Genomic DNA, 11,779 nt, shown 5'->3' with positions numbered 1-11,779 from the left:
GGGGAGGGGAGGGGAGGGGGGATAGTAGAGGATAGGAAAGGTAGCAGAACACGACAGTCACTAGTATGGCAATATGTAAATCAATGGATGTGTAATTGATGTGATTCTGCAATCTGTATATGGGCTAAAAATGGGAGTTCATAACCCACTTTAAGCAAAGTGTGAAAGATGATATATCAAGAACTATGTAATGTTTTGAACAACCAACAATAAAAAAAATAATAAAAAAAAAAAAAAAAGAAAAAGAAGAGAAACGTATTCAAGTCTAGAATGGAAAGTTTCAAAGAAAAGGGACGGGTGTCGAATGGACCTAGACATCCACAGGTCCAGGAGCCAAGCGCCTGCCTCGCAGTAACCACACTTGTGGTGGATCCTGATTGTTGCAGTTGTTTTTAAAGACCCACCTTTTCCTGCCCATGATGCCGGTCAGAGACACCCTACCAGGTACCGCAGCTCGTCAAGTGTGTCAAGACAGGCTGCAGACAAGCTGAGGATCAAGCAACCCAGTTCCACACCCAGGTTCTCGACCGGCCCACGGCGGGGGGGTGGGGGTGCAGCAGGGGGATGACGCGCGAAGAACACGGCACCGCCTTCCTCCCGACCCCCTCTAGGTTCGTGCGGCCACGCTGTCGTTTCTCCACGTCGTGTCCCAGGGACCGAGGCCGGGTGAGCGCCGGCCCTCACCCCAACTACTCCCTGAACTAACTCGCCGCCTGTGACCCGTTCCTCTCCGTCCCACAGGCAAGACAAACCCACCCGAGCTCCCTCTCTTCCCATTCCCCCAGCCTCCTCCTGGGAACGGTCCCGGGAAGTCAGCCACCCCGCTGCGGCCTGGGCGCTGAGACCCCGCCTCACCACGGCTCCGGCCACGGCGTGCACCAGGCTTTCGTAGGAGAGCACCGAGGACATTGGTGCGGCTTCAGGTAGACCTAGCTACACTTTCCCCTCAGACGCCGCAGTCCGCGGAGTTAGGAAAGGAGTGCCGGGGACTGGGGGCGTAGGCGTCGCAAGGGCCACCCTCTCAGAATCACTTCCGGGTCGCTGGGAGCCTTCAGTCGCCCGTAAGAGCAGCCTCCCGGGGCGGGAAAAAACAGGTCTGAGAACGCCCCCGAGCGTTGATTGGCCGCCGGGCTCGCGTGGGGCGGGGCAGCGCGGTACTCGTGGGCGCCGGGGCTCAAAGCACGAAGCTGGTGGATACCAGTAGTCTGTGTGCCCAGGCACTTGGGTCTGACCCGAGTTCTCTCGCATTCCGGGACCTAGCCTCAGCCTACAGCCACAACATTGGGGAACCTCAGAAATTCCTATGGTCTCTTTTCCCTACTCACCTCCACAAGACATGTTGGTGACAACAGATGAGGAGACTCAGTTGGACTCCAGTCTTCCCTTCTCTGCAACATAACTCCTTTTGGCGCTGGGGATTGAACCCAGGACCTGGTGCATGCTAGACAGGTGTTCTACCACTGAGCAACACACCAGCCTGTCTCTTCAATTTTGAAGGTCACTTTTTTGACCAAGAGGAAACAGATGTTGATTAGGCAAGATTTTCCCTTCTGAAAATCCCTGGGGAGGGGAAAACAATTTTAGCTTCAGAAGATCAAAATTACCAGATGCAGGTGGGAGCCGCATACTAAATAGCAACTATGAAAGTCATTTCACTTCGTGGTTTCCTCCTTTGAGAAATGACAATGTTAATACCAATCCAACTTGTATTACAAAAGCTAATTTATGTGGACATATCTTATAAAATACAGAAAATGTTGGTTTCCATGTTAGAAAATGATATTAACAACATGGGATGAAATAAACATTCAACCTTTAACCTTACTCATATTTTAAAACAGTTTCAGGAAGGCAACTGCTTTACCTTCTTTATCATTGTCACCTGTCTCTATGTAAAGCTCAATACCAGCATATATATTTACTTCTCTAATGCCCTCGGTCACAGCTCATGAGTGCTTACTATACTCCAGACCAGTGCTTTATGCCCATTACCATATTAATCCCCAGGAGAAGCCCTAAAAATATTAAGGTGGTCATGTTTTTGCCAAATTTAATCATGAGGTGTTACAGTAGCCACAAGCGAAGGGCTTGGTTGGCTTTAATCTGTTGTATAGAATTAAGTTACTGCTAGATGACCTGCCCTGGAATGACTTTCAGGAATAGTCCTATCACTCCATTGGGTCATGACATAAAGATGGACTGAAAGTCAAAATACATAATTTAGATACTGAAATGTAGAAACCAGAATCTGAAAATAAAATGTATTCTTATTGCCATACTGGGGATTGAGTCGAGGGGTTCTCTACATCTGAACTGTATCCCCAGTCCTTTTTGAGACAGGCTGAGACAGGAGAATCCCAAGTTCAAAGCCAGTCTCAGCAACTCAGTGAGGTCCTAAGCAACTCAGCAAGACCCTATCTCTAAATAAAATACAAAAAAGGGCTGAGGGTGTAGCTCAGTGCCTGTACAAAATAAATAATAAAGTTCAATATCATTTGTCAAACTGAGAGTGATGGCACACACTTACAATCCCATGTAAGGGAGCTGAGGTGGAAGGACTGAGTTTTCAAAACCAGCCTAAGTAACCTAGCAAGTTTCCATCTAAAAAACAAAAAGGGGGCTGGGGATGTGGCTCAAGCGGTAGCGCGCTCGCCTGGCATGCGTGCGGCCCAGGTTCGATCCTCAGCACCACATACAAAAACAAAAAGATGTTGTGTCCGCCGAAAACCAAAAAAAAAAAAAAAAAAAAAAAAAAAAAAAAAACCCAAAAAGGATGGTGGTGGGGAGCTCAAATTAGAATCATTGTCATATAATTAGAATACACAACAAACAGAAATCCCAGACTCTGGAGGCTGGGACAGAAGGATTTTTGAGTTCAAAGACAGCCTCAGCAAAAAGCAAGGCGCTAATCAACTCACTGAGACCCTGACTCTAAATAAAATGTAATATAGGGTTGGGGATGTGGCTCAGTGGTTGAGTGTCCCTGAATTCAATCTCCAAAACACAAAAACGACTGTGCTCAGGAGAATGAGGCAGAAAAGGAATCCGAGGCGGGGCAGCATATACTGAAAGTTTTTTCCTTGACCAAATGTGTCCCTGTGCTGAGCTCTCAGGGCCAGGTGCACCCGTTCATCATACACAGCACAGGTTCCAGCACACTGGGGTTCCAGTGACCCTGAGTTCAATCCTCGATACCAAAGAAGAGGAAAAAAAATGGAATTCCATAGCTCCACCAATTAAATAGAATTTTCTCTGAAGTTGTGATGTTTCTGATTTTTAAAAAATTTCCTTCCTTATTCTGAGGATTGTTAGTATCCAGAATATTTTCAAAAGATGGCTGAGTTACAAAAATAATACTATTCTTTTTTAAAAATAACCAAGTTAAATAAACATCAAATCCCTTGACACTACTTATGCTGGGTGTTAAAAACCTGAACCCTTCCTGTTTACACCTATACCACAGTAGAGATAAAGCCACTTATGTTGCTTCTACACTGGTCTGTGGTCAGGCTACTTACACTGAAAACTGCAAATACTCTAGTAACATGAATTAACTATCAGATGCCCAGCATCATCAGCATGGTTATATTGACTCTATTTACCACCTTCCTTTTTTGGCTAATACTTAAAACCCAAATTTTAAAGGCAATAAACCACTAAATGTCAAGAATTTTTCAACTATCTAACAGAAAAATCATAAATCTTTGCTTCCACTAGCATTGTACACGGGGTTTCACTGAATAATTGCCTAAAATCTTCTGCTATATTGATAGATTATCCTTATTCTTTATAGCTATTGTTCATTACCTGTTATTTACTGCTTATTTATTTTTTGTGGTTGGTACTAGGGATTACAAAACTTACTTTTCCAGCTTTTTATTGAGACAGTATTCTGCTAAGTTGCTCAGGCTGGCCTCAAATCTGAAGACTCATTTCAGCTTCCAGAGGAGTAAGAATTATAGGCCTGCACCACTGCACCTGGCTATTTAGAATACTTCCCTCCCCAAGCACAAGCTCTATTAAGTACACTATATTAGTTGTAAATACTGGCACATAATTAACTTCTTGGAATTACTATAGTTTTTAAAATTTATTTTTGAGCCAGTCATGAGTGAACTAAGCACTTAATATACCAGATCACTTACTACTGGGAAAATGTCCTATTGGATGTACAAATCAGTACATATGAAGTGTGATATTCTTTTAACAAAGTTCATTCTTTGTGTATGTCAGGTACTTGGATTGAACCTAGAGGCCCTCTACCACTGACAGGCTTTAGCAAAGTTGCTGAGGCTGGCCTTCAACTTGAGCTCCTCCTGCTTCAGCATATGGTTACTGGGAATACAGGTTATGTACCACCATGCCTGGCTTGGTTTGCAATTTCTTGAGATAATGAACAATTAAGAATTTGTTCGCTAGGGTTGTGGCTCAGTGGTAGAGCCACTAGCCTAGCACACGTGAGACAACTGGGTTCAATCCTCAGCACCAAATACAAATCAATGAACAAAAAAGGTGTAATGTCCATTTATAAATATAATTATGTGTTATATAATTCATATATATATATATATATATATATATATATATATATATGNAAATAACACCCCCTTGAGTTTTAAATATTTTTAAGGTTTAAAAAGTGTTTTAAGTTTGTAATTCCTAGTAGGAAAACATTATCTGAATGAACACCCTAATGGCAAACCATTGTAAAATGCTTCAACTGGATTTGCTGCAGAGGGGTAAGGATTATCTTCAAAGCACCCCAGCTCTCCTGATGAGGTCAGAGGTACACTGGTTGGTATTATTGCGACAGCCATTAAGTGATCTAGGTTGCTTTTCCTTCAGTAAGGGTTTTGTCAGGTGGGCATTACGCTTGACCTCCAAATTTGGCTGACAATTTACTGATGAGATTCATAACCTTTGGGTTGCTTTGATATTTTGACATATTTGCTGGGTTCTGGGCCACATCCTGGAAGGCCACCATAACTTCTGGATCCTGTAAAAAGAGGGTTTTGTTTATTTATTTATTGAGTATTAAAGAAGTGTCCCAATTTATCAACAACTTTAGGATCCTGAACCCCATTCTCTTTATTTAGACCTGTAATTCTGCTATGGTCAAATTAACTGTGGATCAGACACTCCGTGAAATATAAATATTATTAATGTGCACCTAAAAGTCAAGCCTAACTGTGTTGCTTGAGCTGAATAATAAAATAAAGCACACACAGCTTTAAGGAAGAAAAAAAAGATAACATGTTACTAATTGCCAACTACTACAGAGTATGTCCTATAACCAATTCTTAAAAACCTACTCATTACAAATGTCCCAACTACAAAATTAGCTATTAGATAACTAATATTAATGCAAAATGTTTAAGTGACCTTATCACTTTGCAGAATTATGTAGAAATGCCTCAACGATTAAAGTCCAAATTTCCTCTTAATAAGTCTTACCTGCATGGCTGCAAGAACCTCTGGATCACTAAGAATTTCATTGAGCCCAGGCATTCCTGCCATTCCAGGCATGCCCCCTCCCATTCCAGGCATTCCTCCAGGAAAATTACCAGGCATTCCTCCAGGAAAGCCACCTGTAAGAATAAAGCAAATAATTATACAGACATCATCTATACTCCCAACAAGTCTTTAACACAAAAAAAACTAAGGATACCATGTAAGCATAATGCAGTGTCAACAGTCTAATCTGAACAAGACACAAAATGCAATTTCTACTTTTCTTTTATAATTAAAGCTGAAGTCAGGAGTGGTGGCATACACCTGTCATCCCAGCAACTCCAGGTAATGAGGCTGGAAGATCACCATGTTTGAGGCCAGCAAGCAATTTATCTGATATTCTGTCTAAAAAAATTACAAAGACTGAGGATGTAGCTCAGTGGTAAGTCACCAGTTTAAACCAAGGGCTCCTTATCATTGGGCTACTTCACCAGCACCTTTTCATTTTTATTTTGAGACTCAGCTCTCTCAAATTGTCATCCTCTTGCCTCAGCCTCAGTCATTGGGATTACAGATGTGTGCCACCATGCCTGGTGACTCCAAGGCTTTGAAAACTTAGCTCATACCCATAAAAAAAATAAAAGGAAAAGTCTTCTCCAATTTAGAAAATAAAATGCACACAAACAGAAAATTATATCTTGTAATAGTACACATCAGTGGTCATTTTTCTTTTTTTCCTCAACTTTGGTCATTTTCTAAAAACGAAGGTACATGACAGTTATGAGCTAAAACTCAATTTTGTGTTTTTAAAATTTGTTGAGCACACTACCTTTTTATTTTCTAGTTTTGAACCAAATAACTAAGTTTTAGCCAGTGGCAAAGTAATGTAAATAAACTTTATAAAGCTTTCATAAAATAAAACTAGTTAACATCAAATAGCTTTTAAAGAAAAAAAATTTCCAAGTATCCACCTGGTCTAACTGCTTCAATTCAGGAAGTATCTGATAATCATTTTATGAGCATAATTTTCTCACTCTTTTATCTGCCTTTCGGTCCTTTGTTATCATTCAAAACATTGCCTTGTTTCTTATAAAAAATTTGCCAGAAAAAGAAGAATGTTTTGTTATTTTTATGACAATACCCGGGACTGACTGCCCCAACCCCTGTTGGTAAGTTGTAAAGCTCAACAATATAGTGTTTTACATATCCTCATGAGTTTTACTGTATAACAGAACAAAAATTCCATTATGACAATTTAAAAATATTTAAATTGCATCATAATTAACTAATAAAAGTGTAACACTCAAAATCCAATATAAGATAGTCATTTTAAAAAAATATACTACTCAAATTGTGAGGAAAAAATACACTATTTCTAACATAAAAATTCTTAAATATATTTAGCACGTAAGTCAATCTCATTCTACACACATGAGCCCTCCAAATAGAACATATTTTAATTGTTTATAGTATTAACAGTTTCAGTTTTTCTCCAAATGTACCTGGAAAAGAGCCAAACTGAGCTCCTGCTTGTCGTCTGGCTTCTTCCTCCTTTAAAAAGAAAAAATAAATAAATTATATCACAGGAGGGAGGAAAAGTACATAGTCTGCCAACATTATTAATCCATGTAAATTTCTCACAAAAAAATTACAAAATAAGCCATTAATAGATTTTTTTAAAAAATGATAAATGTAAAAGGCAATACTAAATTAAATGGTACACTCTATCCCTCTTTGAAAACAAATTTTCCAACACAATTCTCATTGAGCATCATCATTTTATTATTCTGTGGAACTGGGCATTGAACCCAGGGCCTTGTATCTACAAGGCAAGTTGATCATTATTTTAATGATTTCAAATAGAATATTTTATTTCTCTGAAAAACAAATCAAGAAAAGCAATTGCTTATAAAAATTACAAATTCTTAAATGTTTTAACTCCAAAATGAAAGCCTTTGACTAGATTACTAAGACTGCCACAACAATTATTTCCCAGTTTCAAATTCTCCATATTCTCTCTACAAAATTAGACAAACACTACAAATATGTTTATAGATCTGCCATTTTTTAAGACAAATGAAAAGATATATAAAATCTCCCTTATACCCAGGTAAAAAATAAGACATATAAATGTATGAAAATTACTTCTAAAGATTATATTCCATGAGACTTAAAAAAAATCAAGCATTACCTTTAAATTAAATGCAAAAAAATTAGGATGTAATATTATGTAATTATACTATATAGCTTTATGTCCTTTCATTCAACAATATCAGAAGTGACAAATGATAGAACCAATTCAAAGCTACAGAAAAAAACATCCCCCGGCCCCCCAAAACTAGGAGAAATCTACAGAAAAGCTCAACAATACTGTGGATACAAGTTATTTTTCTTTTTTCTAATTTTCTATGACTTTATAACCTAAATAAACACCCCAGGCTCTGCCCCAATTATGAATTCAATGTTGAACCAGGATGAATCATAATATAAGAAACAAGGGGGTCTGCGCAGGGAGTTGGGCTCCGGACCGCCACCGCCACCTCGACTGCGGCTGCCGCCATCGCCTTGTTCCTCTGCCCTGTCCGCGGCCACGGCCTACACAGAGGATTTCTACTGCCAGTCTGTCAGGAGGTGCTAAAAACGCCCATGCGGACTGTCAGCACATAACTGACAGGATTCCGGATACTGAAGTGGAAGTTTCCCTTTGTGTTACCCTTCTGTTCATTATTACTCGGTTACTACAAGAGTGGAGTTTCTGTAGAAAATGTTTCCTGACTGCAATGAGAGAAAGTGGAATACATTTCCCCTGTGTCGTGGAAATGTGATTAGAAGAGAAAGAGCGTGTACAGAATGGGTCTTAGATCTTGAAAATATCATGAGGAAGTTTTCTGGTAGCTTTAGATGCTGTGCAAAACAGATTAAATTCTATCGTATGAGACATCATTATAAATCTTGGAAGTATCAGGATGAATATGGTGTTTCTTCCATCATTCCAAACTTTCAGATATCTCAAGATTCAGTAGGGAATAGTAATAGGGGTGAAACATCCACATCTGATAACACAGAAACTTGCCAAGAGAATACAAGTTCTGGGCATCCCACCTTTAAGTGTCCCTTGTGTCAAGGGTCAAATTTTACTAGATACCGTTTACTTGATCACTGTAACAGTAACCATCTATTTCAGATAGTTCCTGTGACATGTCCTATTTGTGTGTCTCTTCCTTGGGGAGATACTAGCCAGATTACTAGAAATTTCGTTAGTCATCTAAATCAAAGACATCAGTTTGATTATGGAGAATTTGTGAATCTTCAGCTAGATGAGGAAACCAATATTAAAATGCTGTTGGAAGAATCTTTTCAAGTAAACATCTGAAGCCTGTAGACAACTCTACATCTTTGTACCTGCAAGTGCCATCTTTATGAGGAAAACTACATGAAGTCACTGTTTCAGTAACTTGATGTGTATATTAATAAAAGTAATTCAGTCTATTATTTTAAATTTTTTAATTGAAAAATAAAGGTTGGGCCACCTAAAAACTTCATCTTCTTGACAAGTTAAAAAATGAAAGTTATGACATTACTTTAAAAGCATAAAAAGGATTATATCTCAGTAATGTAGTGAAAGGGGAATCCCTGTTGTACTTTTATCTTTTTTTATGTTACATACTTTTGAATTTTTCATTATTATTCTGTTGCTTTTGAAATTTGGTGCAGTTCCTATTTATTGTACCCAAGTATCACACAATAGCAAAATCTGAAAGACGTGACTGGATATAAACGTAACAACAAATCTGAGCCAGTTGTCAAGAGTTGCAGAATGAAAACTTGAAATGCTAAATGGAAGAATCCAAAGGAAATTTTTTAAACACAGATTATAGCTGAAGTATTCAACTATAAGAAAACTGTATTTATATAACATTTAGTATTTTTGAAGACTAGTTAGATTTCTTTAATAATGTTAACTCTTTAAAAGTAAAAGTTCATTGCAAAGTCATTTCCTTTTTGCTATTAGAAGGAAATATCAAGAAAAAACTTATTTCTTTGGGGCAATTGGTAATTCAGTCTTGTTTGTTTGATCATTTTGTAAGCTGAAATACCAAGCTGAATAACAGTTGTTTTGCCACAGAACTTTCAATAGCCAGTGTTTCTCATTAGCTGAGATGAAACTTATATCACCAAAATTTTAAAAAAGTAAAAGTCAAATGCTAAATGATATAAGTTGGTTGCTATTACACCTTAAAAATTGAGTTTACACACAATTACCCTATTTATATGATGCTCATTTGTCATTTTCAAAAATAATGCATGTGACTATGATGGTAGTGAAAATAGATTTTACCAGCCACAGTTTCGCTACTTTATAGTCAAAACTAAGTTTTTCCTTAATATTGGGAATCATAAAGTATTTTGTAGAAGGGCCAAATCACAGAAAAAAAGGATAAAGTGAATTCGCTGACATTCCATACTAATACACAATGCATATTTATGCTTTCTTTAAAATTACTAAAAGATCAAAAAGAAGTAGTTTGCTGCTAATATATACATATATTGAATAAAAAGGTATATTCTGGTTTTCTTAAAACCCTTGTTGACTTTTCTACAGTGAACATTTTTTAAAACTTGATTTAATAAAAATGTTAATTTTGGAAGTGAAGTTTTGTAAAAACCTTTTTCAGTCAAACAGCAATGACTTTATTTATAGATAGTAATAACAATCACACAGAAAGCCATACATCTTAATGCCTTTGTTCAGTTATTCTAAGAGTAATGTTTACTGTATGCTTTAATATTTTTTCTGCAGTTAACATGAGTGTAATTTTAGGAACAGCAGGATGAAGAGTTCTTTTTAAAAAGACACTTTTGACCATAGTTTTTTTCCAGTTTAAAGCAAAAACTTTAGTAGTTTCTTTCAAAGTTTAACATGTACAGTATGTCAACTTAAACCATTCTGAAATTTGCAGACTTCTTTAAAGGAAAATTGTTGGTAGAGATCATCTTGATGAAACTGTTATTTTGAAGTTGTATGAATGAGTTAAATATTAATAGTCTCAAGTGTTTTACACATAAGCTTTTTCATAAGGAAAAGAAAAAAAGAAAAAGAAAAAAGAAACAAGGGCAAATCCTGTTCAAACAAACCGAACAAAAAATATCGCCAAATTTTAATCATTTGATTATGAGAAATTTCTGACTTAAAAAATTGGGGGTGGGGAGTTTTGCAAGGAGTGCTAGGGATAGAACTCAGGGCCCAGTGCATGGTAGACAAATGATCTACCCCTGAACTAGAGCTACACCCCCAGCCTAAAATTTTTGACTTTAGAAAAACATAAAAAGAACACACTTTGGTTAAATATAAGCCAACTTAAAAATTTTAAAGACTAAAATTATCCCCACACATTGGAAACAATGAAAGGAGACTCCTTTTAAAGTAATATCATCACTCTATAGAACTTCAGCCAGCATTAAATAAAGTGGCTAGGAGTAGGAATAATATCTCAAAACTATGATCTACAGTATGTTCCACTCAGGCTTAACTAAAAAAATTTACCCTCTGGGCTCTCTCATGTTCTTCTCGAGCCTTCTTAACTCTTTCTATTCTTTCTTTGATCTCTCGCTCTTCACGTTTTCGCTCATATTTTCTCCGATGTTCAGCAATTTTCTGGGCCTAGAAATCAGAAACCATAGGTAAAGTGTGCTCCAAATTTTGGCTAAGGGCAACACAGTTTTTAAGTTACTTTTCTTTGTGGAGAGTTGTTTAATTCAATAGGTAGTTCATAAAAATGACATTTATCTTATAGGAAATGACCTAACACAAATTCAGGCATTAACAAGACCAAACGCAAATGCACAAGACACAATGAAGTCTGGGATGTACGGATAGAGAAAAATGCAATAATCTCAAATAATTAACTGAGTATGATAAAGGACAACAAATAAGTTTCAAAGGTCAGAACAGTTCTTGCTTGATAGTTTCTACCAGGTACACAGTGTTAAGAATTCAGTTACAGCTCAGTTCAGTAGGAAAATTATTAATGATGTTTGTCATGAGAAAGCAGACACTGGAAACTCACAAAACAGGAGTTGGTCACAGTTGTGTCATTTATAAAATGAGGAGGGGGCCAGAAACATTTAGTCTTGGGGCCAGGGATATAACTCAGCAGTTAGAGTATATGCTTAATTAGGCCCTGGATTTGATCCCCAACACCACAAAAAAGAAATTAAAAAAAACTAAGTATTCAGTCTCATCAAATTGTTTTTGGGATTAAGAAAGCAAATACCCATGGGTGAACTTTTTTTTGTGGGGGGGGGGAGGGTGGGGTTCCTGGGGACT

At 37.6% G+C, this 11,779-nt stretch overlaps 2 protein-coding genes and 1 pseudogene across 2 annotated transcripts in view; 1 reads left to right on the top strand and 2 right to left on the bottom strand.

Moving 5' to 3' along the window:
• Slc25a17 (solute carrier family 25 member 17) overlaps positions 1-1,043 on the bottom strand; it is a 56,779-nt gene extending 55,736 nt beyond the window's left edge. The window contains exon 1 of the mRNA XM_015501882.2: positions 856-1,043. Coding sequence (XP_015357368.1) covers positions 856-909 — 54 coding nt within the window. The 5' untranslated portion in view covers positions 910-1,043. The remainder of the gene's footprint in view (positions 1-855) is intronic.
• Positions 1,044-4,608: 3,565 nt separating this feature from the next.
• Positions 4,609-11,779, bottom strand: part of St13 (ST13 Hsp70 interacting protein) — a 31,219-nt gene continuing 24,048 nt past the window's right edge. Inside the window, exons 9-12 of the mRNA XM_015501880.2 lie at positions 10,997-11,113; positions 6,954-7,002; positions 5,455-5,588; positions 4,609-4,996 (exon numbers count right to left, since the gene is read on the bottom strand). Of these exons, the coding sequence (XP_015357366.1) occupies positions 4,868-4,996; positions 5,455-5,588; positions 6,954-7,002; positions 10,997-11,113 (429 nt within the window). The 3' untranslated portion in view covers positions 4,609-4,867. The remainder of the gene's footprint in view (positions 4,997-5,454; positions 5,589-6,953; positions 7,003-10,996; positions 11,114-11,779) is intronic.
• Positions 7,135-9,091, top strand: LOC107155856 (annotated as a pseudogene).

This window comes from Marmota marmota, unplaced genomic scaffold (assembly GCF_001458135.2).
Source record: "Marmota marmota marmota unplaced genomic scaffold, marMar, whole genome shotgun sequence".
Classification (NCBI taxonomy): Eukaryota; Metazoa; Chordata; class Mammalia; order Rodentia; family Sciuridae; genus Marmota; species Marmota marmota.
This window is presented reverse-complemented; position numbering and strand designations above follow the sequence as displayed.